Source organism: Peromyscus leucopus, chromosome 17 (assembly GCF_004664715.2).
Source record: "Peromyscus leucopus breed LL Stock chromosome 17, UCI_PerLeu_2.1, whole genome shotgun sequence".
NCBI classification, from domain to species: Eukaryota; Metazoa; Chordata; class Mammalia; order Rodentia; family Cricetidae; genus Peromyscus; species Peromyscus leucopus.
The window spans coordinates 12,970,997-12,994,517 of NC_051077.1; the positions used below are offsets into that span (position 1 = coordinate 12,970,997).

The 23,521-nt window shown below is 45.3% G+C and overlaps 1 protein-coding gene across 1 annotated transcript; it reads right to left on the reverse strand.

Annotated features, from left to right (window-relative positions):
• Positions 1–1,449: 1,449 nt before the first annotated feature.
• Positions 1,450–19,849, reverse strand: Letm2 (leucine zipper and EF-hand containing transmembrane protein 2). Its single transcript, XM_028854833.2, is given in 11 exon segments — positions 1,450–1,777; positions 2,680–2,754; positions 3,446–3,538; positions 4,652–4,765; positions 8,169–8,288; positions 9,541–9,741; positions 10,463–10,600; positions 15,332–15,475; positions 16,519–16,676; positions 16,679–16,971; positions 19,078–19,849. Coding segments are annotated over 11 exon segments (1,446 nt in total). The 5' UTR covers positions 19,125–19,849; the 3' UTR covers positions 1,450–1,714.
• Positions 19,850–23,521: the final 3,672 nt, after the last annotated feature.

The window sequence follows — 23,521 nt, forward strand, 5'->3', positions numbered from 1 at the left end:
AAAAACACCCATAAAGAGGGAAGTTTTATTGTGAGGTGCCTGCCTGGTCAGACCAATGGCGACATCATTAGTCTGGAGAAATCAGTTAATTAGCAGCACAGGGTGGGACTCGTCCTCTATGACAAGGGAACATTTTGAGGTACATTTTCTGGGCTGGAGGTGTAGTTCAGTTGCTAGCATGGGAGACCAAGCATGAGGATTAAGAAGGATGCGGTGGTGGCGCATGTCTTCAGTCCCAGCACTGGGGAGGGAGAGGCAGACAGATCTCTGAGTTCGAGGCCAGCCTGGTCTAGAAATAGCTGCTGTTGGCATTTCTTATTTCGGTGATCCCAGGCTGTGCTCCCATCTGACTTTCAATTTCACAGGAAACAACCCTAACTCTGTTTTGCAAAGGCAGCAAATACCTTTCCTCTTTCTCTCTCCACAGCCAAAGGAACACGCTCTGGACTGGCTGCTTGTCCATGGGAAACACTAAGCATAAATATCTGGCTTACTGCTTGTTACCAACTAGCGAAGGGATTGTATCAGAGCTTCCTCCAACCTCCGTGACTGTGGCTGGGTGACCAGCACAAACGGTTAAGATTAGTTATGTGTTAGAATAGTGTCCGCCTCCCAGACTCCTGCAGCCTCTGGACACAGGATGGGGATGTCTGTCTTTTTCCTTTTTTGTTTGTTTTGTTTGTTTGCTTGTTTTTTCGAGATAGGTCTTGCTATGTAGCTCTGGCTGTCCTGGAACTCTGTAGACCAACCTGGCCTCACTTCACAGAGAGCTGTGAGCCTCGGCTTCCCGAGGACTGGGATTGAAAGTGTGTGCCACCACTGCCTGACTAGCTAACCTTTTTTTTTTTTAGGAGTGTTTCACATGTGTGACTGGTACCCTTGGAGTTCAGAAGAGAGTGCTGGGGACAGAACCTTGACCTCTGCAAGATCAAATGGTCTTAACCACTAAACGAACGACTAGTCCCCCTGGCACCACGAATCTGTTTTAACTCCCTTTTCTTTCAAGAAAGTATATCCCTCCTGGGAAGTATATCCACCCTGGCCCCCAGGTACTTAGGACACTGCTCCACCAAGGAGCCTCTCTGCAAAGGTTTGCCAGGTGCTCTTAAAAATGGTCTCCATGTTCTGACGAGGGATTCCACACCATAGGAGGCAGAGGTATCCAAGGTGCCAAGCTGACTCCATGTGGAATACATTTCCTCTTCAAAGCTCTGAACCAAATGGGCTGTAATCTCAGCTACCTGGGAGATGGTGTGTGTGTGCGCGCGCGCGCGCGCGCGGGGTTTAAAATTCAAGGCTGGCTTGGGCAATTTAGATCTTACCTCAAAATTTAAAAAAGGAAAAGGGCGAGGGGTACAGGCCAGTGATAGAGTCCCTGCCTAGAGACCACGGGGCCCACAGCTCTCTCCCCTACACTGTCCCCGTCAAGTGCACACAAACAGGAAGCCATTCCGAAACAACGTGGGAGTGGGCTTTATACGAAGTTTAGTGGGACGACACATTGATACAGTAGACATAGACTGCAATTAAGCTTCTCTAAATGGCCTGAACATGGTGTCACTGCTGGAGGCTCTGGAATGGTCACGAGGCCTCCAACGACTTAATGACTCATCCTTTATCTCAAGCTAGACAGTCTTAGCTTAGAATTCCTTCATGGATGTCACTGCTGAGGGGACAGTGACTGGAGAGAGTGAGCTCCATCTTCAAGGGGTCCTTAGGCTCCTTTGGAATTCGCCTTGCTGTTCTGGGAGGTCTTCTGGGATTTGGCCTGGAGGATCTAGGTACAAAGCAAGACTTAAACCAGTGTAAATTCTTCAGGCATCCCATCCCCTTTACCTTCTTAGCCAAACGAATGGCCAGAAGCCAGGCTCAATGTGTGTGTAGCCTGAGTGTAATCCCTGCCCCCTGGGGGGGGGGGGTAGGAGAACTGTCTCCAGCTCCAGGAAAACCTGGACTAGCGTGAGCTTCCTCCGCCCGCTCCCTCGAGGCCCCAAGGAAAAGCAACTAGACAGTGGCCATGACGTCACGTGTGTCCATTGCTTTGGTCATAAAGGTGAAGACAGAAACAAGCATGGGCCTTGGGACCATTTTCTGAATGCCTACCCAGCTACAAGGTTCACAGACTGCCCCATCCCACAGTGGAACTGTCACACAGTCAGTTCATCTCCCCCACAACCAACCCCCTCCACCGAGTGACCTTCCTAACTGTTCACTTGGGTCGTGCTTTCGGCCGGTCCCTAAATCCCTTCACCCGAATGGGAGGAGTGGGCACGGAAATTTCTTATTTACGTGCATTTTCCTAAAAACTGTAATTGCTTTCCTGCTAGTATTTCCTGACATCAGAAGCCTGTGGAAACTGTATAACATATGGGAACTATTTTGCATTTAGCACATAAAAAAAATAAGGTTCTGCCTGCAGTGTAATTAGCTTCTAGACTTTACATGCTTAGGTCCTGCTCCACCATTGCATCGGTGGGGTCTGGTTGCTTTTTTTTTTTTTTTTTTTTTCTACTTTTGGATAACTGAGGTAAAAAGCAACTAGGAGATGGCTGGAGTCCAGCCGACAGCCTCCTGTTTGGATGATGGGAAGACTGCGGTGTTTTGTTGGACTCATGGTTCTGGAGTCTCCGTGCCCTTGCAGGTGACTAGGGGAGAGTCGTTTCTCCGTAGATTACTTACTGCTTCTTTGGAAATGGTTGCTGATGGTGTGATGAGTGGGGATGGTACTGGGGACAGCTGTATAAATTCTTCATCCTTGAACATCAGAACTGAGAGATTAGTGATTTAATACAACATGAGGATCCATCACGAACACCAGGAACTCTTACTGTCTATCTTGTAGGTTTTGAAAGGCAAAAAAAAAATCTGAAAGTTACATGTAATTAAAATGTTGATTTAAAACATTATTTTTGGCCGGGCGGTGGTGGCGACACGCCTTTAATCCCAGCACTTGGGAGGCAGAGCCAGGCGGATCTCTGTGAGTTCGAGGCCAGCCTGGTCTACAGCGTGAGTTCCAGGACAGGTACCAAAACTACACAGAGAAAGCCTGTCTCAGAAAACAAAAAAAAAATTATTTTTGGCACAGCCAGGGATGGAAGCCATGGTTTCACATTTTCCCACAAGCCCTTTACCAATGATCTACATGCCTCGTCCTGTATGTTGAATTTTTTTTTTTAAGAAAGATTACACAGCATAATAGAGGTCCTCTATTACCAAGTAGTAATGTATTGAGTACAATGAATCTGTTTTGTTGGGAGGATTAAAAAACGCGGAGAATTGGCTGGGTGTACACGTCCTGTCGTCTCAGCACTTGGGAGGCTGAGGCAAAGAATCAGGAGTTTGACTCCAGCTTGAGCTACACAGTCAGATCTCCGTTTGGAGGAAAAGAAAATTAACACTGAGGAAAACTTCTCCAGCCTAATCAAGTAGAAAGAAAGTGGCTAACCTTGGTTTCCTTCAGCTGAGGTGCAGGATCGACAACCTCTTCTTGTGACTCACGGGGTGTAGATGGCAGAACGACAGGGTTTGTCTTGGGAACCTGGGGAAAACATTACGTCAGTGTAAACCGATCCGGTAAAGGAATATGTGCCTTGAAGTCATTTGCCTTCCTCTGTGTGTGTGTGTGTGTGTGTGTGTGTGTGTGTGTGTGTGTGTGTGTGAGTGTGAGACACTGACAGAGATAAGAGACAGACAGGGTCTCACTCTGTAGATCTAGCTGACTTAGAACTCACCTCTGCTGGGATTAAAGGCATATGCCTGCCTACATCTTTCTCTACTTTGTTGTTTCAAGATGCATCTTACTGTGGAGGTTAACTTGAAACTCACTGTATAGCCCAGGCTGGTCTTGAATTCACAGAGAGTCCTCTGCCTTTGCCTCTCGAGTGCTGGGAGTAAAGGTGTGCGCTACCATGCCTGGTAAGAACTAAGTCAAACTCATTTCTCTTTATCAGACCAAGCCCTTCTTGAGTTTCAGGGAATATGCTCCTACAATAGCAAGTTAGCATTTGAATTTTGAGCACCCTATATATAAAGTTGCACACTATTTAGAATCTAGGATTTAAAATAATTGGTTCTATGCCAGCCAGGGCTACACAGAGAAACCCTGTCTCAAAAAAAAAAAACAAAAACAGAAAGACTAGCCTGATATACATAGTGACCTCCAGGCTAATCAAGGCTTCACAGTGAGATGCATCCCAAAACACACAAACAAAACCCTCAAAACACAAAACAGTTTGGCAATTATGGTCTTGCTCCCAGTCTTAAAAAAAAAAAAGTACATAAAAGCAGGGCTGTGGTGGTGCACGCCTTAAATCCCAGCACTCAGGAGGCAGGCAGAGGCAGGTAGATATCTGAGTTAGAGGCCAGCCTGGTCTACAGAGGGAATTCAAAGACAGACAGGGCTACACAGAGAAACCCTGTCTTGAACAACAAAAACAATTAAAAAACTACAAGTGAAAAAATGATTCATGAGTTGACGGAAGGGAGAGAAAAGGTTAACATTCTAAGTTGGTCCTTATTGGCTTGAAAATGCGCAGACATCCGAACAAATGAAACGAGAAAGAGAAGGAGCCATGGTTTCGAAGGAGGCGAGTTTAGGGGTTGCTAACGAAGACTGCACGATGGCCACCCAGGGCGGGCGCCCCCCACTGACCTCTATGCTCGGTGGCAGCTCGATAGGCTTTGGCTTCACGTCTATCAGGTAGAAGGTTCGAGACAGGAGCAGAAGGGAAGGGGGCACATTCTCCTTCAGGTGGAGGTCCAGCCACTGGAGTGGGACGCAAGAAAACATGGGTCAGAGGCTTTGCAGCCAGGAAGCAGGTCTGCTCATCTGCTGCTTTCCCGAGCACACTGATAACCTGGGGCACAAGGATGGAAGAACCGGCCTCCTAGCCTCTGCCCCTGGGCAAGTACCTGGCAACCACGCCCACCGGTCACTTAAACTCTCCAGCCAATCCCGGATCCAAATACCTTCGGATCCTCTCTAAAGCAAAAAGTAGATGGTGTGAAGGAAGACGCCAGAAGCCAGGGCATCCTGGAATCTAGACTTGGGAGGCTGAGGCAGGAAGCTGAGTTCAAGGTCAGCCTGAGCTATATATAAGAGCCTGTTTCCAAATAATAACCACTTATTAACCAAAGAAATCAACATAAGAATGAAGGGTTTAAAGCATCAAAATGACCACGTTTTTTGTTTGTTGTTGTTATTTTATGTTTGCTATGCAGCCTGGTCTCTCACCTGTGATCCCCTTGTCCCAAGACTCCTAAGTGCTGGGATGACAGGCACGGGCCATGACGTCACATTGTCTTGTAAAATCTCTACAGAACGGGGGACACACACTGTGTTGTTTGCGTGTGTTTGTGTGCGTGTGTGTATGTGCGTGCGTGTGTGTGTGTGTGTGTGTGTGTGTGTGTGTGTGTGTGTGTGTATAAAATGCAGAAGTGTGGGCCCAAGTGTGAAGGTCAGAGGACAACTTTTCGAAGGGATTCTGTCCTTCTGCTACTGGTTTTGGAAACTGAACTCAGGTGTCAGGCTTGCCAGATGGGCCTTCTTGCTAGCCTTTTTTGTCCTCTGCTTTTTATCCCCACTGAAATACCTTGAAGTTGATTCATGTCAGTTGATGCAGTAACGCCCCCTTAAATATCTGGACAGGTTTCCATTGTATGGAAGGGCTGTATTTTATTTGATAATCCTGTTAATGAGCTCTGGGATAATTCTAGGAATTAAAAACGGTGCTGTAAAGATGAGCGTGGCAGGAAGCACCTGTAATCCCAGTACTCGGAAATAGAGGCAGGGAGACCCCTGAGCCCAAGGGCAACCAGGTCTACACAGTTCTGGGCTAGCCAGGGCTCCATAGTGAGGTCCTGTCTCTAAACACACCAAACGTCTTGCAGAGGACCTCCGATTCAGGTCCCACACTCACACCAGGCAGCTCACAGCTGTCTCTGCCTGCAACTTCAGGTGACCATCAGATGCTTCTGGCCTCCAGGTTTTCTGTTGTTTTTCAGGACAGGGTTTCATGCTCTCTACCACCCAGGCTGGCCTGCAACTCTTGATGATCCTCTATTCAGCTTCCTAAATGCTAGGATTACAGGTACCAGCTGCCAAGCCAGGCAGGGTGTGTGTTTTTAAATTTTGAAAGATGATGTGTTTTGTCTTCCTGGTATTTTCATTTTCAACTAGCAATGCCTAAGTGCCCTTCTAGCCAAGATCTGACCAAGTCTGAACTTGGCTGATATGTGGATGTGACATGTCTTTGTTAAAAGATAGCTCACGTTTATCATTTTAACTATCTTTCATTTTCTTGAGACAAGGTCTCCCTCTGAAGCCCATGCTGTCCTGAAACTTACTATGTAGCCCACGCTTGCCTCATGGCACTCTCCTGCCTCAGCCTCCCATGCGCTAGGATTCCTCTCTATAAATGTTCATCTTCCACATTACAGCTAGTGTACTGTGAGAATAGCCACCTAATGTGGTTTCCAAGCGACAACCCTGGCCTGTCCCCAAATAACCTTTACATGTTATGGCAGTTTTCACAATGATAACACTGAGGACTCAAGAGGAGCTGTTCCTTGGTTTTCAGATGCTCTGCTTGCTGCAGAACCCAAGTGCGCTCTCTGATGGGCGCTACAGACAGCTACCACCAAAGCCAACACTGTATACTGATTTGGAGCACAAGAGAGAGAGCAGTCAAAGTGGGCTCCGGACACAGCCTGGACCCTGCACAGACCGACAATGACAGCCCTTTATGAGAATTTCTGCCAAGGACCTTACTTTGGTATAGGCAAATTCCAAGTTGGCCCCAAGATCTACCATATATACACACACCTTCTAGTTATTCAAACATGAGTCTAGATCAGTGGTTCTCAACCCGTGGGTCATGACCCCTTTGGGGATTGAATAACTCTTTCACAGGGGTCGCCGAAGACCACAGGAAGACACAGATATTTACATTACAGTTCATAACAGTAGCAAAATTAGAGTTAGAAAGTAGCAACAAAACTAATTTCATGGTGTGTGTGTGTGTGTGTGTGTGTGTGTGTGTGGTGTGTGGTGACCACAACATAAGAAACTGTAGTAAAGGATCACAGCATCTGGAAGGTTGTGAACCACTGGTCTAGATGCTTTATGGAGGGATTTTACAGATGGTATTGAGGTCCCAAGTCAGTCTACTCTGAGATAAGGTGGTGGTGGGGGAGGCTTTACTTAATCACTAGACCTGGAGGCCCCAAATGGGAAGTGTAAGATGTGAGGCATGAGCAGGGTATGGCACATGGCAGATTTTGCAGATGGAGGAGGGGCCCCTTGGAGCTGAGTCTGCAGGCTGGCCGTGAGGAAGTGAGAACTTCTTCCTCCCTACAGCTGCAGGGACCACGGTTGAGCCAACCATCTGAAGGAGTTTGGAGTGGATTATTCCCCAGACTCCAGAAGGGAATACAGCCTGTACTTGTGACCTCTGGGCTGCCGTTGTGATCATTTTAACCGTGGTAGTTTGTGATACCACTATAACTATGTGGTTCCCTGTCCCTATGGGGGGGGGGAAACAGAGGGACCTCTTTAGGGTATGGTTAACTGCTCCATGAAATAAAGCCAATGAGGCATGGTGACTTAGCTGTTTGAACCTTCAATGTCCCTCCAAGCTTGCTCACCAGACTATGGCACTACTAGGGAGTGTGGAACTTTTGAGGGGGTGAGGGGCCTCATGGGAAGTAGTTAGACCACTGAAGGGAACTGTGGGACCTTGTCTCCTTTTTCTTTGTCTTTTTAAAAAAACAAAACAACAACAACAAAATAACAGGGTCTCATTTCCTAGCCCTGGCCATCCTAGAACTCACTCTGTGGGCCAGGCTAGCCTCAAACAGAGATCTGCCTACCGCTGTCTCCTGAGTGCTGGGATTAAAGTCGCGCATGTCTTTCTTTGCTTCTGGACCACCATAAAATGAACAAGACTTCTCTGCTGTGGAGTTTTTTGTAAGATAAACTGTGCTGGCAGAGAACCAGAGAAATGAGACCAAGCAACTGCCAAACTGCCGGCTGAGGGCTTGGAAGCCATGAGCCAAAATAAATCTCCCTTCCACCAGATGCCTGTTGCCAAGGCAACAGAGAGCTGACTCCTACAGCTTGCGCAGTAGAAATCGGCCCTCGACGTGCAGCGGGCTGGCGTGCGGCTTGCCTCTGTGAGCTGCTGCCTCAGTTGCTCCTCTGTGAGGCCTAGCGATCTCATCCCTCGGGCCCGGCAGGCAGCCTGTAGTTCTGACACGCTCAAAGTCTTCACCCCTTCTTGGGCAATTATCTGCAAGAAGTGGAAGGAACAGTGTTGGGGCTCTGGTTTCCCAATTTACTCCACACCTCCAGTCCAGCAAAATCGACAGAAACCCAAATCCGATGCTTTGGTCCTCTGCCCCTTACACGGCCTGCTGCAAACGAGCAGCTCTGGAAGGTGCCTAGTGAGATGCAAGGATGCTGCTAACAGACGGACCATAGAACTGCCCCTGACATTCTATCAGTAGAGGATTTCCTGTCTTGGTTGGGAGTTTGCCTGGTTGTAACCTCTCCTTTTCCTTCTCATTTTCAGGGCTTGTTAGGGGAAAAAACAAAACAAAACAAAACAAACCTGTCGTGAAAGCTGTTTTCCTATCACTCTCTCAGAATGGCCCGACTTCTCTGGTCCACAAGACTCCTGATAAATAACAACTTCTGCGTGTGACCCAAAACTACAGCTCTGGGACCAGTATTGTTTATCCCAAAATGTAAATAGGGCAATGTGCTCATGTCTTCTCTGTTTGGGGAAACCTGCCCCCCCCCCAAGTCGAGTATTACAGCAGCTGATTCTGACTCAGGACACATTCTTTCCAGGTCTTAAAGGAGCCTAATTAGTAGTTATACTCCAAATGGTGTCTTTGGCAAGATGGCTAGCCTTGTGCTCTGCTGCCCTCGTTTACTAACTCACCCAGTAAAAGATTAACTTTGACATGAGTGCCTCTATGAAACAGAGGCAGAGGTGTGTGTCTGTCTGTCTGTATGCATGTATGTCTGTGTGTATGTGTGTGTGTGTGTGTGTGTGTATATATATATGTCTGTGTGTGTGTGTATGTCTGTGTGTGTGTCTGTGTGTATATATATTATATATGTGTGTGTGTGTGTGTGTGTGTGTGTGTGTGTGTGAGAGAGAGAGAGAGAGAGAGAGAGAGGAGAGAGAGAGAGAGACAGACAGACAGACAGACGGGGGGGGGGGGGTGCTGTGCTGCCAAGAAACCACTGAGCCAGTATTTCCTTCCCAGCAGGTCCTAACTACTCTAGATTAGTCCCACCTAACACATCCAGATCAGTGGCCGCTTACAATGGCCTTCTCAGGAAAATAGATCCTGAGACAACAAACAAACACTGAAACGGGTAGCGAAAGTTGAAGTTGTCATAGTAATGGATTTTTAAACCATTCATTTTGCCAGAATGAGTCTACGGCAGATCCAACAGAAAATAACGCACTTCACAAAGGTACCCTCACACGCCTCCCAGACCCCCTATTCCTGGGGTTCGAATCTTACTTGGTCATCTGCTTTTATGGACTTCAGCGTCATGAGGAGCTGGAAGCGGAGCAAATTGTTTGTTCCAAAGGACTGCAATTCCAGCAGCTTGCACAGGGCAACCAGCTGGGGGCGATCTAAGTGTTCCAGGGCCAACTGATCCTCGAAGAGTTTAGAGAAGCGAACTATCTCCTTAGTGCTGGGCCTGTGGCCTGTTTGGACCTAGGCAACGGGACAAAGGCCAGTTAAAAGGAGTTTCCTACTTTACATAAACCTCCTAATAGACTATTTGAGAGAGATGTCAAAGCAGTTAGAGACTATGGATCGTATGGGAATGGACCCTGTGGTTCACTGGGAATCAAAAACAGGCCTAGTGTGGAACCGTGGCTCAGTGAGAGACTGGGTACTTGTGTTGGATGCAGGCCAGGTTCAATGCCTAGTCTAACACCCTCCCCCCGCCCCCCCCCAACACAAATCTTTCTAGAATCAAACTTGGTCACTAGAAAAATCAGGAGTATATTTTTTCTTTTCTTTTCTTTTTGTCCTGGTTTTTCTAGACAGGGTTTCTCTGTATAACAGTCCTGGCTGTCCTGAAACTCGCTTTGTAGACCAGGCTGGTCTCGAACTCACAGAGATCCACCTGCCTCTGCCTCTCGAGTGCTGGGATTAAAGGCATGCGCCACCACTGCCCAGCTTTTTTTTTTTTTTTTTTTTTTTTTTTTTTTTGAGTATTTCTAAAGTTTGTACTGATCTTTTTTTCCAAGATGATCACTTTAAGGTAGCTTTGTTGTGGTTTTGTTTTTTGGGTTTTTTTTTCCCCATACTTATATGTTTAAAATGCTGTGTATTTATAATTTAGCTATGTGGCATATCAAAGATTCTGAACACTCTGGATGATCCGTGGTGACATGCTTCTTCTGTAACTCCAGCGTGAGCCCGACACCTGTTTTACATAGGAGGAGAGCTGTGAGGAGTCGTCTCCCAGCTTGGCTCGGTTTCTCCTCGCCATTTCTGTCATTGTCTCCTGAAGGAATTTTGCTATTTCCAATTTTGCAGCCATCTTCTTTTTCTGTTTTTCTTCCTTCATAGAAAAGGAAAAAAGTTAATCCCAACTGCAGGTTGGTAAGGATGAGAGAAATAACTACCACCTTGCTACTGTGCATCCCCACCACACGTATTATAGTAACACTATTAGCAAGTGTGTGAGAACCAACAGTGGGGCTGCAGAGATGGCTCTGAGGTTAAGAGCACTGGTTGCTTTTCCAGAGGACCTGAGTTCAATTCCCAGCAACCACATGGTGGCTCACAACCACCTGTAATGAGATCTGGCGCCCTCTTCTGGCCTGCAGACATACATGCAAACAGAACACTGTATACATAATAAATAAATCTTTAAAAACAAACAAAAACCCAACCACTGTAAAGGGGCATCTACTTGACTTGTCTCCTTAATCTTGCATTTATTTCTCATTAATACAATGATGATAAGCCCCAATGAAAAGCTCTCTTATCAGGTGAGTCACTACCTCCTCATCTAGGCTGCTACTTAAGCCAAACTCTGGTAGATAGCCCCAGATTTTGCTCTACAAAGAAACTAACTCTATGCTAATCAACTTTATAGTTTAAACAGAAAATATCTAATCATAATATAGTGTGTTATGTGCTGTAATAGATTGGGGGAAGCACTATACAGAAGAGAATTAAATATATATTCGTTGTTGTTGTTTGTTTTGTTTGAGACAGGGTCTTTCTATAGATCCCTGTCTGTCCTAGGACTCACTATGTAGACCAGGCTGGCCTCAAACTCGTAAAGCTCCACCTGCCTCTGCCACCTGAGTGCTGAAATTAAAGGTGTGCACCACCATGCCTGACTTAATGTACATTCTTAAGACACTGTTGACTAGTAGTTGTAAACCTCACTCATCATCAGAAATGCAGTGGTAGAATTTTTGAAACAACCACGGTCAAAATGCTGGGCACAGGATAGACAGAAGTGGATATAGTTAAGTCACTTATTCAAGAACATTTTCATTAGGATGCTGTGGGTTGTCTCTAAATCCTGATTATTTTAAATGTAAGTCAATTAAGGCCTGCAATTCTAGCAGCTGGCAGAGGGCATCCAGCTAGAGTTTAAGTGAATTAAACCATCTCCAGGCAGTTAAACACTATAGTTTGATTTTCCACTTTAACCTCAAATTAAGGTCTAGGGGTACAGCTCATCGGCAGAGTGCTTGCCAAGCATGCACAAGGCCCTGGGTTCTAATCCTCACATCGTTAAAAGAAAAAAAAAAAAAGGAGTCAAATGTGCTGGCGCACACTTTTAATCCCAGCATTCAGGAAGCAGGGGCAGGTGGATCTCTGTGAGCTCAAGGCCAGCCTGGTCTACATAAGGAGTTCCAGGCCAGCCAGGGCTGCATAGAGAGACCCTGTCTCAAACAAAACAAAACACAAGTACAGAATAGAAAGGAAAAAAGGAACCATCTCAGATCTATCTTCAAGTCAGCCTCATGGTGTAGGTCCTGCTTATTTCCTTCTCTTGGCCTCTGTCCTTCTGCCAGGAAAATTATTTTCCTAAAATAATTTTCTAATCATGTCGCCCATTACTGCTTCACGTTTTAGCTTCTATTCACCATAGTCAGAGGTGAAGTTCAAATTCAAATTCAAGTTCAAATTCCTGTGAGTGGCGATGCTTTCCAACCTGACATCCCTTTTGTCTGCCTCCTGCTACCGAGTCCTTGACTTACAGTCTGTGGTAAAACTTCACCCATTCTCTGAACCTCAGCTCTCAAATTCCTTCCCTGAAACAGCTTCTGTTTTTCAGACGGCATTTTCCAGGCTTACTGATGGACAGATTTCATTGTCCATGAGGAGAGCTTTGCTTTCATGAGGAGAGCTTTGCTTTCACGTCTAGGACACTGTCTAGTAGAGACACAGCAGGGGGGGAGGTTGTTCTTTTCTAGCCCAACCCCTTTCTGGTCCCTAAGGCGCCTTCCCTGGTACACATCACAGGCACTGAGGATAAACCATCCCTAATACTCATTAACCAACTAACAATAGATGTTTGTTTTCATTATTATTTTAAATAAACCTTTAAAAATCTTTATTTTTATTTTATGGATATTTTGCCACCATGTATATCTGTCCACAGAGGCCAGAGGCACTGGACCCCTTGGAACTGGAGTTACAGAGGGTTGTGAGCCACAGTGTGGTGCTGGGACTTGAACCCGGGTCCTCTGCAAGAACAGCCAGTGCTCTTAACCGCTGAGCCGTCTAGTTAGCTCTTTTATTGTTTTCTATTTTTTGGAACTGACTAGGTAAACCAGGTTGACCTTGAACTTAGAGCTCCCTTCTTTCCTTTCTTCCTTCCCTCTCTTTCTCCTTCCTCTCTTTCAAGCAGTTAAAATAACAGTAGAGAGGCTGGGCATGATGGCGCACACCTATAATCCCAGCATTTGGGAGGCAGAAGCAGGCAGATCTCTGAATCACAGGGCAGCCTGGTCTACATAGTGAGCTCTAGGACAGCCAGAGCTATGTAGTGAGACCTCGTCTCAAAAATACCAAAAACAGAGTAGGGCGGTGGTGGTGCATGCCTTTAATCCCAGCACTCGGGAGGCAGAGCCAGGTGGATCTCTGTGACTCTGTGAGTTCGAGGCCAGCCTGGGCTACAGGGTGAGTTCCAGGAAAGGCTCCAAAGCTACACAGAGAAACCCTGTCTCGAAAAACAACAACAACAAAACAAATAAATAATAAAACACAGTAGAGATACAACATTCAATAAACAATAGTAGAAAAACTAGATATTTACATATAAAAAACCCTGATACTGTCATTACAAACTTTCATAAAAATAAACTGGATTGTACATGCAAAGACAGATTATAAAACTATAAAAATTCTAGAAAAAAATATTAGAGAAATTTAACTTGGGGCTGATGGAATGGCTCAGGAGTTAAAAGCACTGACTTCCAGAGGACCCAGGTTCAGTTCCTGGCACCTCCATTACCCTCTAACTCCAGTTCCAGGAGGTCCAATGTCCTCTTCTGGCCTCCTCAGGTCCCAGGCATGCATGTGACTGATGCACAGACATCCATGCAGACCAACACTCATACACGTAAGATCTAAGTGACTTTGAGTTTGTCAACCAGCTTTTAGCTGTAACTCCAAAGGCATGGTCATTTAAAGTGTTCGTCCTCTGAAAAGATGAACCACAAGTATGGGGTGTGGCTTACTCAATCATAGTCGCCTGGGATCCACTCACAGCAATGGAAAGGAAAAAAAAAAAGTTAGCGCCATTTCCAGGACTGGGAGGAAAATATAAGGCAAAGATTGCGAGAAAATATTTACAAAGTCTGTATTTGAGAAAGGACTTGTACACAGATACACAGAGAACTCAAAACACCCAATTACAAAGTGGGCAAAAGAGGCTTTGGAGATGACTCAGTGGGTAAAGCGCTTGCGCACACGGACATAGGAACCCGAGTTCCGCCTGCCTGTAGTCCTATTCTGTGGACACCGGAGCAAACTGGCTAGCTACACGAGCCATATCAGTGAGCTGTGGGCTTAAGGGAGAGACCCTGGCTACTCAATATACAAAGTGGAGAGCTGATTATCTATCTATCTATCTATCTATCTATCTATCTATCTATCTATCTATCTATCGATATCGGAACTCTATATAAGGTAAACATGCTTGCATACACATGCATGGCCATCCACACACATGTACACCATACACATATTTTCACACACACACATCCCAATGGTGGGAAAAATAAACATACACTCCCTCAAAGAAGTTATGGAGATGCCAAAGGAACCAGCCACTACACCTATTAGAACGGTTAATACCCAAAACACAGTATCAGGGGCCGGGGAACAGGGAGCAGGGAGCAGCATTCTTGGGTGGAATGCGGAATGCATGGCTGCTCTGGAAAACAGCTTAGCAAAGTTTTACAATGCTAGATATAGTCTGTGTGCAATTACTCTTGCTCAAGTTAAAAAACAAAAACAAAAACAAAAAACCCTGAACACACATATTCATTGCATGTTTATTTATACCTGCCCAAATTAGAAGCAATCAAATTCCAAAAGGTGAATGGATTTAGAAAACACTTGTATATTCATAAACAGAATTATGAAAATCATGTCTTTTCATAGAAGGACTTCAGTGTTCATTTTTTTTATGCGTTGGATCCCTGAAAATGGGAGTTACAGGTGGCTGTTAGCCGCCACATGGGTGCTGGGAACTGAAACAGGGTCCCCTGCCAAGAGCAGAAAGTGCTCTTAACCACTGAGCCATCTCTCTAGTCCCTCGTGGAAGAACTGTAAATGCATATTGCTAAGTGGAAGAATCCGGTCTGAAAAGGCGGCACAGTGTGTGATTCAAATTGCACGGCGCTCTGGAAAAGGCACAGCTACGGAGTGAAAACGGCTACAGTTGCCTGACGGAGAGAGAAACACAGTGGGTCCAAACAGGGAGAGGACGCGTGGGTTTCGGAACAGTGAGACTACTCCTTCGGACGCTGGGATGGTGGACAGGGCAGTGCTGTGGAGCTGCCAAAACTGCACGCCACAGTGAGGCCCAACGTCACGCATGGGCTTTCGTTAATAATAGTGTCTACTATGTTAACCTTAGTTACTCGGTCATAACATGGACCATGCTGATCCAAGTTGTTACTAACGAGTGGGGGATGAGTGGCATGTGGCAAGTCTGTACTTTCTGCCCGATTTGCCTGTAAACCTACAAAACTGCTCTAAAAACCAAAGCCTATTAATTTTTTTTTTTTTAAAAATGTTTTAAAATCCTGTATACCTTTTTGGATTCACTTTCAAAAGTTGATGGCAACATGTCTGGGAAGAGCTTCAGAAACACTGGTATCAGGAATTCCATGAAAGGTACAATTATGAACACCATAAATGGAACCAAGCGGAAGACATCAGCGCAAGTTCTCAATAGCTGAAGAGATAAATGCATAAGCAATATTATACACCCAGGACGTGCCTCAAACCAAGCAAGAACCACCACACAAACAGCCTGCCTTGGTACTCAAAGTGTGTAAAAAAAACAAGGTTTTCTACAGCTGGAAAGGTGAAGTTTTCTCTTCAATGTAGCTCTGAAAGTAGCATTTATGGGCTATTTATTTATCCTCAAAGAAATCTATGATAATCAGTATGCACTCTTAAGGGTCCACATTTTGATAACACAGTATTAGTTAAAACTAACTTTTCCTTTTAGAGGGAGGAGTTTGCTATGTTGCTCAGGCTGATCCTCCTGCCTGTTTTCCCAGTACCTGCGATTAACAGTATGTTCCACTGCATTTGGTTTTAAAATTGGTTTTTAAAATGCACATATATATTTAATATTAAGAGCACGTGTAGCCGGGTGGTGGCGCACGCCTTTATTCCCAGCACTCGGAAGGCAGAGGCAGGTGGATCTCTGTGAGTTCGAGCAGCTGGGCTACAAGTGAGTTCCAGAAAGCAAAGCTACAAGAAACCTGTCTAAAAAAAAAAAAAAAAAAAAAAAGAGCACGTGCTGTTCTTCCAGAGGGCAAGAGTTCGGTTCCCAGCACCCCTGTCAGGTGGCTTACAATAGTCTGTAACTGCAGCGCCAGGGGATCAGATGCCCGTGGCTTCTGCAGACACCCGCACTCACATTCATGTGCCCGCTAGCAGACACATATACAATTCAAAACAATAAAAATAAATCCGAAAAACCTCCGACTGTAGGCAGACATTCCAGCCAGTTGAAGGCACCTAATATGAGGAGGAAACAGGTTCTCTGGGGCCGGAGTCCTTGCTTAGCTGCTCAGGGAAGGCCCTGGCAGGGCAGGAAGCTTTGCTTTCTGATCAATAGTTATAACTTCCACCTCAGGGTGGGGAGCACTCTACATCAAACCCAGGGCCTCGCGTGTGATCAGGGAGTTCCCTAAGGAGTTTTAAGGTGAAGTTTTACTTGGTTTTAATTTTACATTTTCCATGTCAAATACGACTCTTGCCTACCCTTCGCCTCTCTCGTCTCGTTAGCGTCTGTCCATGCAGCAGCCTCCAAACTATTCTGGCAGCGACTTTGGTGTCAATCCAAAGTAAAGAGAATCCATTGTAATAATGTTTAAATTCGTCCATGATTTTTTGTCCAAAAGATCGCTTCTCTTCTGCATCTCTGTCTTCGCTTCTTTGGGAGGCTGAGGGATTGTTGGCGGCTTAGGCATTTCTGGGATTTGCTCCGGCTGAGGTTTATTGGGGACATTTTGTAGCCAGCAAGTCGATGTGTGTAGTTTTTGTGTGAGTCTGGTTCGTAAAGGATGGACCTTGTTGCCTGGCAGACTGGGATAGGAGTACTTCCTGCTTCCATAGTTTTTCACATAGGTCACACGTAAATGAGAATCTGGCAAGTGGAGAGATGCAAGTGATGGGGAGTGAGAGCAGGAAGGATAGACAAAATGGCTAGGCAATCTGGAAAAAAAGAATAACGTTCTTTCAGTGAGATGTATTAGTACAAACAAAAAAAGGTATTTTATCTGGTTAAAACAAAGCAATAAGCTTGTAAGCAACTGATATTTATTAATGAATGAAATACAATTGTGTGTGTGTGTGTGTGTGTGTGTGTGTGTGTATGAGACAGGGTTTCCCTGTGTAGCCCTGGCTGTCCTGGAACTCTCTCTGCACACCAGGTTGGCCTGGAATTCAGAGATCCGCCTGCCTCTGCCTCCCGAGTGCTAGGATTAAAAGTGTGTGTCATTGTGTCATTAAGAAGACAGTGCTGGGAACTGAAGCCAAAAGTAGTCCACACATGCTAGGCAAGTGTTCAACCATTGAGCTATACCTCTACCCACTAAAATATAACTTCTTAAACAGCTGAATTGCAGCCATCATTGAACATATCCTTATGAAAAATATTAGAAAGCTAATTCTGAAGGGTAATTTGCTATAGCAACAGAGAAGTGTGGCAGCTATTAATGCAAACCTCTAGAGGCCAGTGAGATCGTTCAAGGGTGGAAAGGCGCTTGCTGTCAAACCCTGGCTAAATCCTTGGGACCCAGATGATAGAAGGACAGAACTGATCCTACAAGTTGTCCTGTGATCTCCAAAAGCGTGCCAGGGGTATGCTCTCTCTAGTAATTAAATAACAAAAACCCTGAAAACATCTTACTAGCAGCAAAATATCTATTTGAAAACATACTTCTGCCAGGGGTGAGGTTTGATAGTATTGTCTGTACCTACTCTCATAAAGTAGATGAAGATTTGACTTTTGCCATTAACTACTCTAGTGATATCAAAGAATGTTTTGATGAATGAGTCAACTTCATAGTCCCTGTGAGGACTAACTAATTATGTAATATTGCTTTGTCCATGTGTCTAGTGACTCCCTCAAAGTGATGAGGCATAATTTCCTAAAATTCCTCAGAGCATTTAAAAATAAGAATTAGAATTAAGCACTCCAACCAATGATTTTTATATTCGAATACTATAGTTAAACTAGAACATAAGATCTTAAAAATAAAACACATTCAAGTAACCAGGCAGTGGTAGCACATGCCTATAATTTCAGCTCTCAGGAGGCAGAGGCCGGCAGATCTCTGTGAGTTTGAGGCCAGCCTGGTCTACAGAGTGAGTTCCAAGACAGCCATGGCGGTTACACAGAGAAACCCTATCTCAAGAAACTAAAAACAAAAAAAAAAAACCTGTCCAAGTAGAGAAAGCTACAGGCCGCCAGCCAGTCACAGAGTAGCATACACCTTTAAACCCAGCACTCAGGAGGCAGAAGCAGGTGGCCACCCTGTTCTACATAGTGACTTCCAAGACAGCCAGAGTTACAAAGTGAGACCCTGTCTAGCAAAACAACAAACAAACAAACACACACACACACACACCCCAAAAAAAGAAGAGAGGGAAAAAAGGAAAGAAAGCTATTGACAAGGCATTGGTTGGTTTTTGTTTTTGGCTAAAAGATACTTTTTTTTTTCTATTCTTTAATCGTATGTTTGAAACATATCAATATAAATACTCTTTAAATGGCCAAAAGGGCAACTATACAATGAATGTGGCACATGGTGAGTTTTCAGTAATATTCTGAAGACATATGTAAGTGACAAGAGACCTTAGATAGGAACGTGCCCTGGGCTGAGCTTGTTCATGAACCATTTTACCTCTTTTAACAACTGAGCTCCTCAGGTATATTCAGTAACAGAAATGCCACTCTAAAACTATTTTATATTTTCCCTCTATCTCACACCTACAAAGTTACTCAGCCTGCATTCTAAAGCAGTTTAAATATGCTCTTCCTAAGGATGTATTTAAAATTCTGCAAGGTTTTGTGTACTATGACAATCCTTTTGTTTTGCTGGTATCTTTTTTCTTTTTCTTTTTCTCCAGACAGGGTCTCAGTATATTGCCCAAGCTGGCCTCGATCTCAGAGAGATCAGCCTGCCTCTGCCTCCTGGGTGCTGGGACTAAAGGCATGTGTCGTCACATCCAGCCAGAAGCCAATCCTTTTACACACATATTTTCCATATAGATGAATAAATTCATATACATATTTGTGGAAATTCCAAACCTTACCTTGTCCACAAAATAGCTAAGAATGAATTATAACTGTGGAAGGCCATATTTATTTTTTTGTTTCAACTAGCCAACACAGAGACCTAGGCAAAAGAAGTAAATAATTTAGTATTTTAAAAAGGCATCAATTAAATAGCAGAATTTAGTTATTTTTAAAAAACCAATGCAAGGGCAGAGTTTTGCATAGTCAAGGTGTAAAATTCCTTCAAGTTCATTTCCAACAGTCACAGTGTTTTCTTAGCTCTGGATGTGAAAATGGTCCTTTTGCCATCCCAAAACACAGAAATGGGTTCTAAGAAGGTGCTCGTGAAGACGATATGGCCTCCAAAGGCTTTTTTTATTTCTTGTCAATAGTGTCTAGTAATCTGCTGCGGCGGTTAAAAGGAGAAAGACATCTTTATCTGTAATCAGAAAATACAAGTAAAAAGTAAACATCCTGGATTCATTGTCAGTCCGTTTCCCATAACTGTTTGGCCAAGCTACCGTCAACCCAGAAGTCAAAAAATATTCAACTCATTTCATGTGTGTAGCAGCGACGATATAATGATACCTCTCTCATGGTTCAGATGCAGATGGAAACGGACCCCAATCCCAGCGTGACTGCAATCTCCGGAGCCCGAACTAAGTCAGCTCTGTACCTTTAACTAAAACCGTTCTCCACCCCGAGCCGCTCGCTTTTCAGCTACTGGCGGCAACTCTGCTAGCTGGCAATCGCGCAGAAAAGGAGGTTCCCCGTCTAGTTCCCACCCCATCCCCTGGAAACCTCAACCACCCAGCTAACATCGCGAACCGGGCTCAGCACCTCGGAAACCAGCCCCACCGTGGTTGACGCTCCTCCGGAGGCGGGGGGGCCGGGCCTGCTTGCAGAGGCTTCCCGGCCCTCGGCCGCAGGCTACGGGCCACACCGCCAGGCGGTCGAGCCGGCGGCGTTTCGGGGGAACCCCACGCCCGGCGCTGCGGGGTCACCTCTGCACCCCGCGATCGCCGCCCCCGGTGCAAAAGGCGCCCTTGGCTCTCGGCCGGCGGCCTCCGGGGCTGGGGGGCGGACTGGCCTGGGTTTGGGGGATTGCTGGAGTGGGGTTGGGTACACCGAAGGGGAGAACGTCGGCTGGGGGCCGAAGTTTAGGGGCCAGGTCGGGGGGGAGGACTGCGGGGGAAGACGCGGGAGGGAGTGCGCGCCGCCGCCGGCGGGACGATGGGGGCCCCCAAACCCTACCTTCCCAATTCCTCCCCGCCCCCAAGCTGGAGGGGCCGGAAGCCCAGTCTCCATGGTCCCGCCTCCAGCGCCTCGCCCTGTGACGTCGCTCCGAGTGACGACACTGCTGTCCAATGAGCTCTCAAGTTCTGGGAACCGCTCCGCGTCCTTCGCGGTAGCAACGCGGAAGGCAGCCAGGTCCCCCTTAGGAGCCCGCGAAGTGACTTCTAGGTGGAGTTGGTTTAGGGGGCGTCTGTACTATAGGGACCGAAGCTGCGGTTTTGTTTTTCCCCGCCCCCCTGCCTGCTCAGGTTCTGTAGTGTCTACTAATGTCTGATAGTCGCCTTGGCAACCCATCTTGGAGTCACTCACTAATGACATCGCTTCGATGGTCTGTCCCTCTGTCCCTTCCAACTCTGAAACTGCCTGGAGGTCTCTGGTTGGCGGAGGAGGCTGTGAGGTCGGGGTGGCGGAAGGGTCAGCACTGGGAAGGAAAACATCCCTCTTCTGCAGCAGGGTCGAAGGCTGGAATGCGGCCGAAATCTTCATATGGAATTTGAATTTCACTGGAGAAACTGGTTTCTTAATGTTGTCGCTTGGCACTAGTTTGTGTAGAAATCTCAATGTTTAAAATGTATTCTAAAGTAGCTGTTAAATAAGATAGGCATTGCAGGTTTGGGGAAGACTTCAGTTCCTAGGGTAGGCAACTAAGCCAGTTTTGGAAAGTGAAAGTTGTGAAAGCATTCTTGTTCCCATTCATTTATCTGGCTTTTGATTTTTTTCAAAGTTTATTTATTTATTTTTTAGAGTCGTATGTAGCACAGGTTGGTTTGGAACTTAACAGGTAGCAGAAAGTGTTCTTGAATCCCTGAACCTTCTGCCTGCCTTCTGAGTGCTTGGATTACAAGTGTGCACCACTACGACTGACTTAGGCTCTTTTATTTATTTTTGTTTAAATTTTTTGAGACATGGTTCACTGTGTAGCTCTGGCTGGACTGGAACACGTTATGTAGACCCACTTGCCTCTGCCACTGGACTGCTTGGATTTGAAGGTATGTACCACCATGCCCGGCCCAAATTTTTCTCAGTCTTTCTCTCTCTGAGAATTCTGATGATAAAATTATGAACTGTACAAAATACAATAGTTTCTGAGGGCCGGATGCGATAGATAGCACATGCCTTTTATCCCAGTACATGAGCGGCAGACAGGCGGATCTCTCTGAATTCGGTCAGCATGGTCTACAAAGTGAGTTCCAAGACAGCCAGGGCTACACAGTGGGATTCTGTTTCAAAAGAACCACAAAAGAGAAAAGAAAAAAGAAATGCAGGCCGCTTTGAATCCACAAAAGTGTATTTCAACTAAACCTTCGAATGGACGACTTAAAATAAGCAAAACTTCTCGGTTTGGCCGCTAGGGGTCCCTTTGTGCATGTCCGACAACTTTCCACATTGGGGTTTCGTTTCACAATCGCTCTTCAAGAAGAATTAAAATTTACGAAACTTGCGCCCTTTTCCCGCCTTCAGACAGGGTCTCACTGTGCAGCCCTGGCTGGCCTGGAACTCACTATGTAAACCCGGCTAGCCTCGAACTCACTGAGATCCTCTTGCCTCCTGATCACCACCACACCAGGCTAAAGCTTGCTTTCTTTTCTCTCCCTGAAAATTCTGATGGTAAAATTATAAGCTCTACAATAATAATTTTAATATTGGTTTCATAAGTGAATCATTGCATTATTATCTTTTCTGGAAAAGACTGCAAAAGCATTTTGTAAAGTAGTAAAGGATGCAAAAGCATTTCTCTCATTTGACAATGAGATGTTTTTTTTTTTTTTTTGGTTTTTTTGAGACAGGGTTTCTCTGTGTGCTTTGCCTTTCTGGAACTCGCTTGGAGACAGGCTGCCTCGAACTCACAGAGATCGCTCTTGCTATTAAAGCGTGCGCACCACGCGGCTGAGATGTTTTATACTGGAAAAATTCTTATCCATGTATTGTATTCACTTACAAACAGGCACGGCAAAATTTATTCAGTATTTATAAGCAGATGAACTATCCCATACACAATATTTGAAATGTAGATTTTCTAGCATGGTCACAAGTCAGCAATCCAATTCTTTAAAAAAAAGGGGGGTGGGGGTGGGGAGATAAGAACCCTTCTTATGAAACCCATTCATTTAAAGCAATGAATACTTTCTCCAGGCTTGTATATTTTATCAGGCTTGACATTTGGTTTTTGGATAAATGTAAATTATATCTATGTATCTATCTAAACTTTTTTTTTTCAGAAGAGAAGCCCCCAAAAGTTTTTACTGCCATAACTCTGACAAACCTATTCTGTTTCTGTCTTGATGAGTTGTTTGCTCATTTGCTATGAAGAGTTAGCATGTTTTGAACCTCAGAATATGTTAGATGATGAAAACATAAAGCGTTATGTGTGCCTGTTTCCCAAAATGAAATCTCTAAGGACATTTATGAGCTCCTTAAATGGGAAATCCAAATGCCTGGTCAAAAAAGCAACAGCGTTAGAAGAGCTGGAAAGTGGAAAGGACTGGAAGAGGACCAAGCTAGGTTCATATCACTCGCCTTGTTCACCTTTTTTATTTTATTCCTCCCCCCCCCCCCCACACACACAGGGTTTCTCTGTAGCTTTGGAGCCTGTCCTGGAACTTGCTCTGATAGACCAGGCTAGCCTCAAACTCACAGAGATCCACCTGGCTCTGCCTCTCAAGTGCTGGGATTAAAGGCGTGTGCTACCACCACCGAGCACCTTTTTTATTTTTATAAATCTGCCTATTTATAAATGCATTTTTTTTTTTTTTTGGTTTTTCGAACATTTTCTTTGCTTTGCGCGTTCTGAACTCACTTTACCAGCTCTCGAATCAGAGATTGCTGCTTGCCTGATGTGGATAAAGGCTGCACCACCAACACCCCGCTATAAATGCAATTTTGATTTCTTTAAGTGGTAGTAATACACAAAGGATAGGTTTAAAATAGTTTTTTTTTTAAAAAAAAAAAAAAAAAAAAACCTGGTCCCGTAGTCCTAGCCTGTAATCTCAGTTGCTGGGTAGGTTGAGGAAGGAGGAATGCTTCAGTCCAGTTGGAGACTAGCCTGGGCAACACAGCAAGCCCTTGGAGACTAGCTTGGGCAACACAGCAGTTGGAGACTAGCCTGGGCAACACAGCAAGCCCTATCTCAAAATAAATGAATCCAATTAAACAGAAAATGGTTACAGATTAACTGAGAATGGTGGT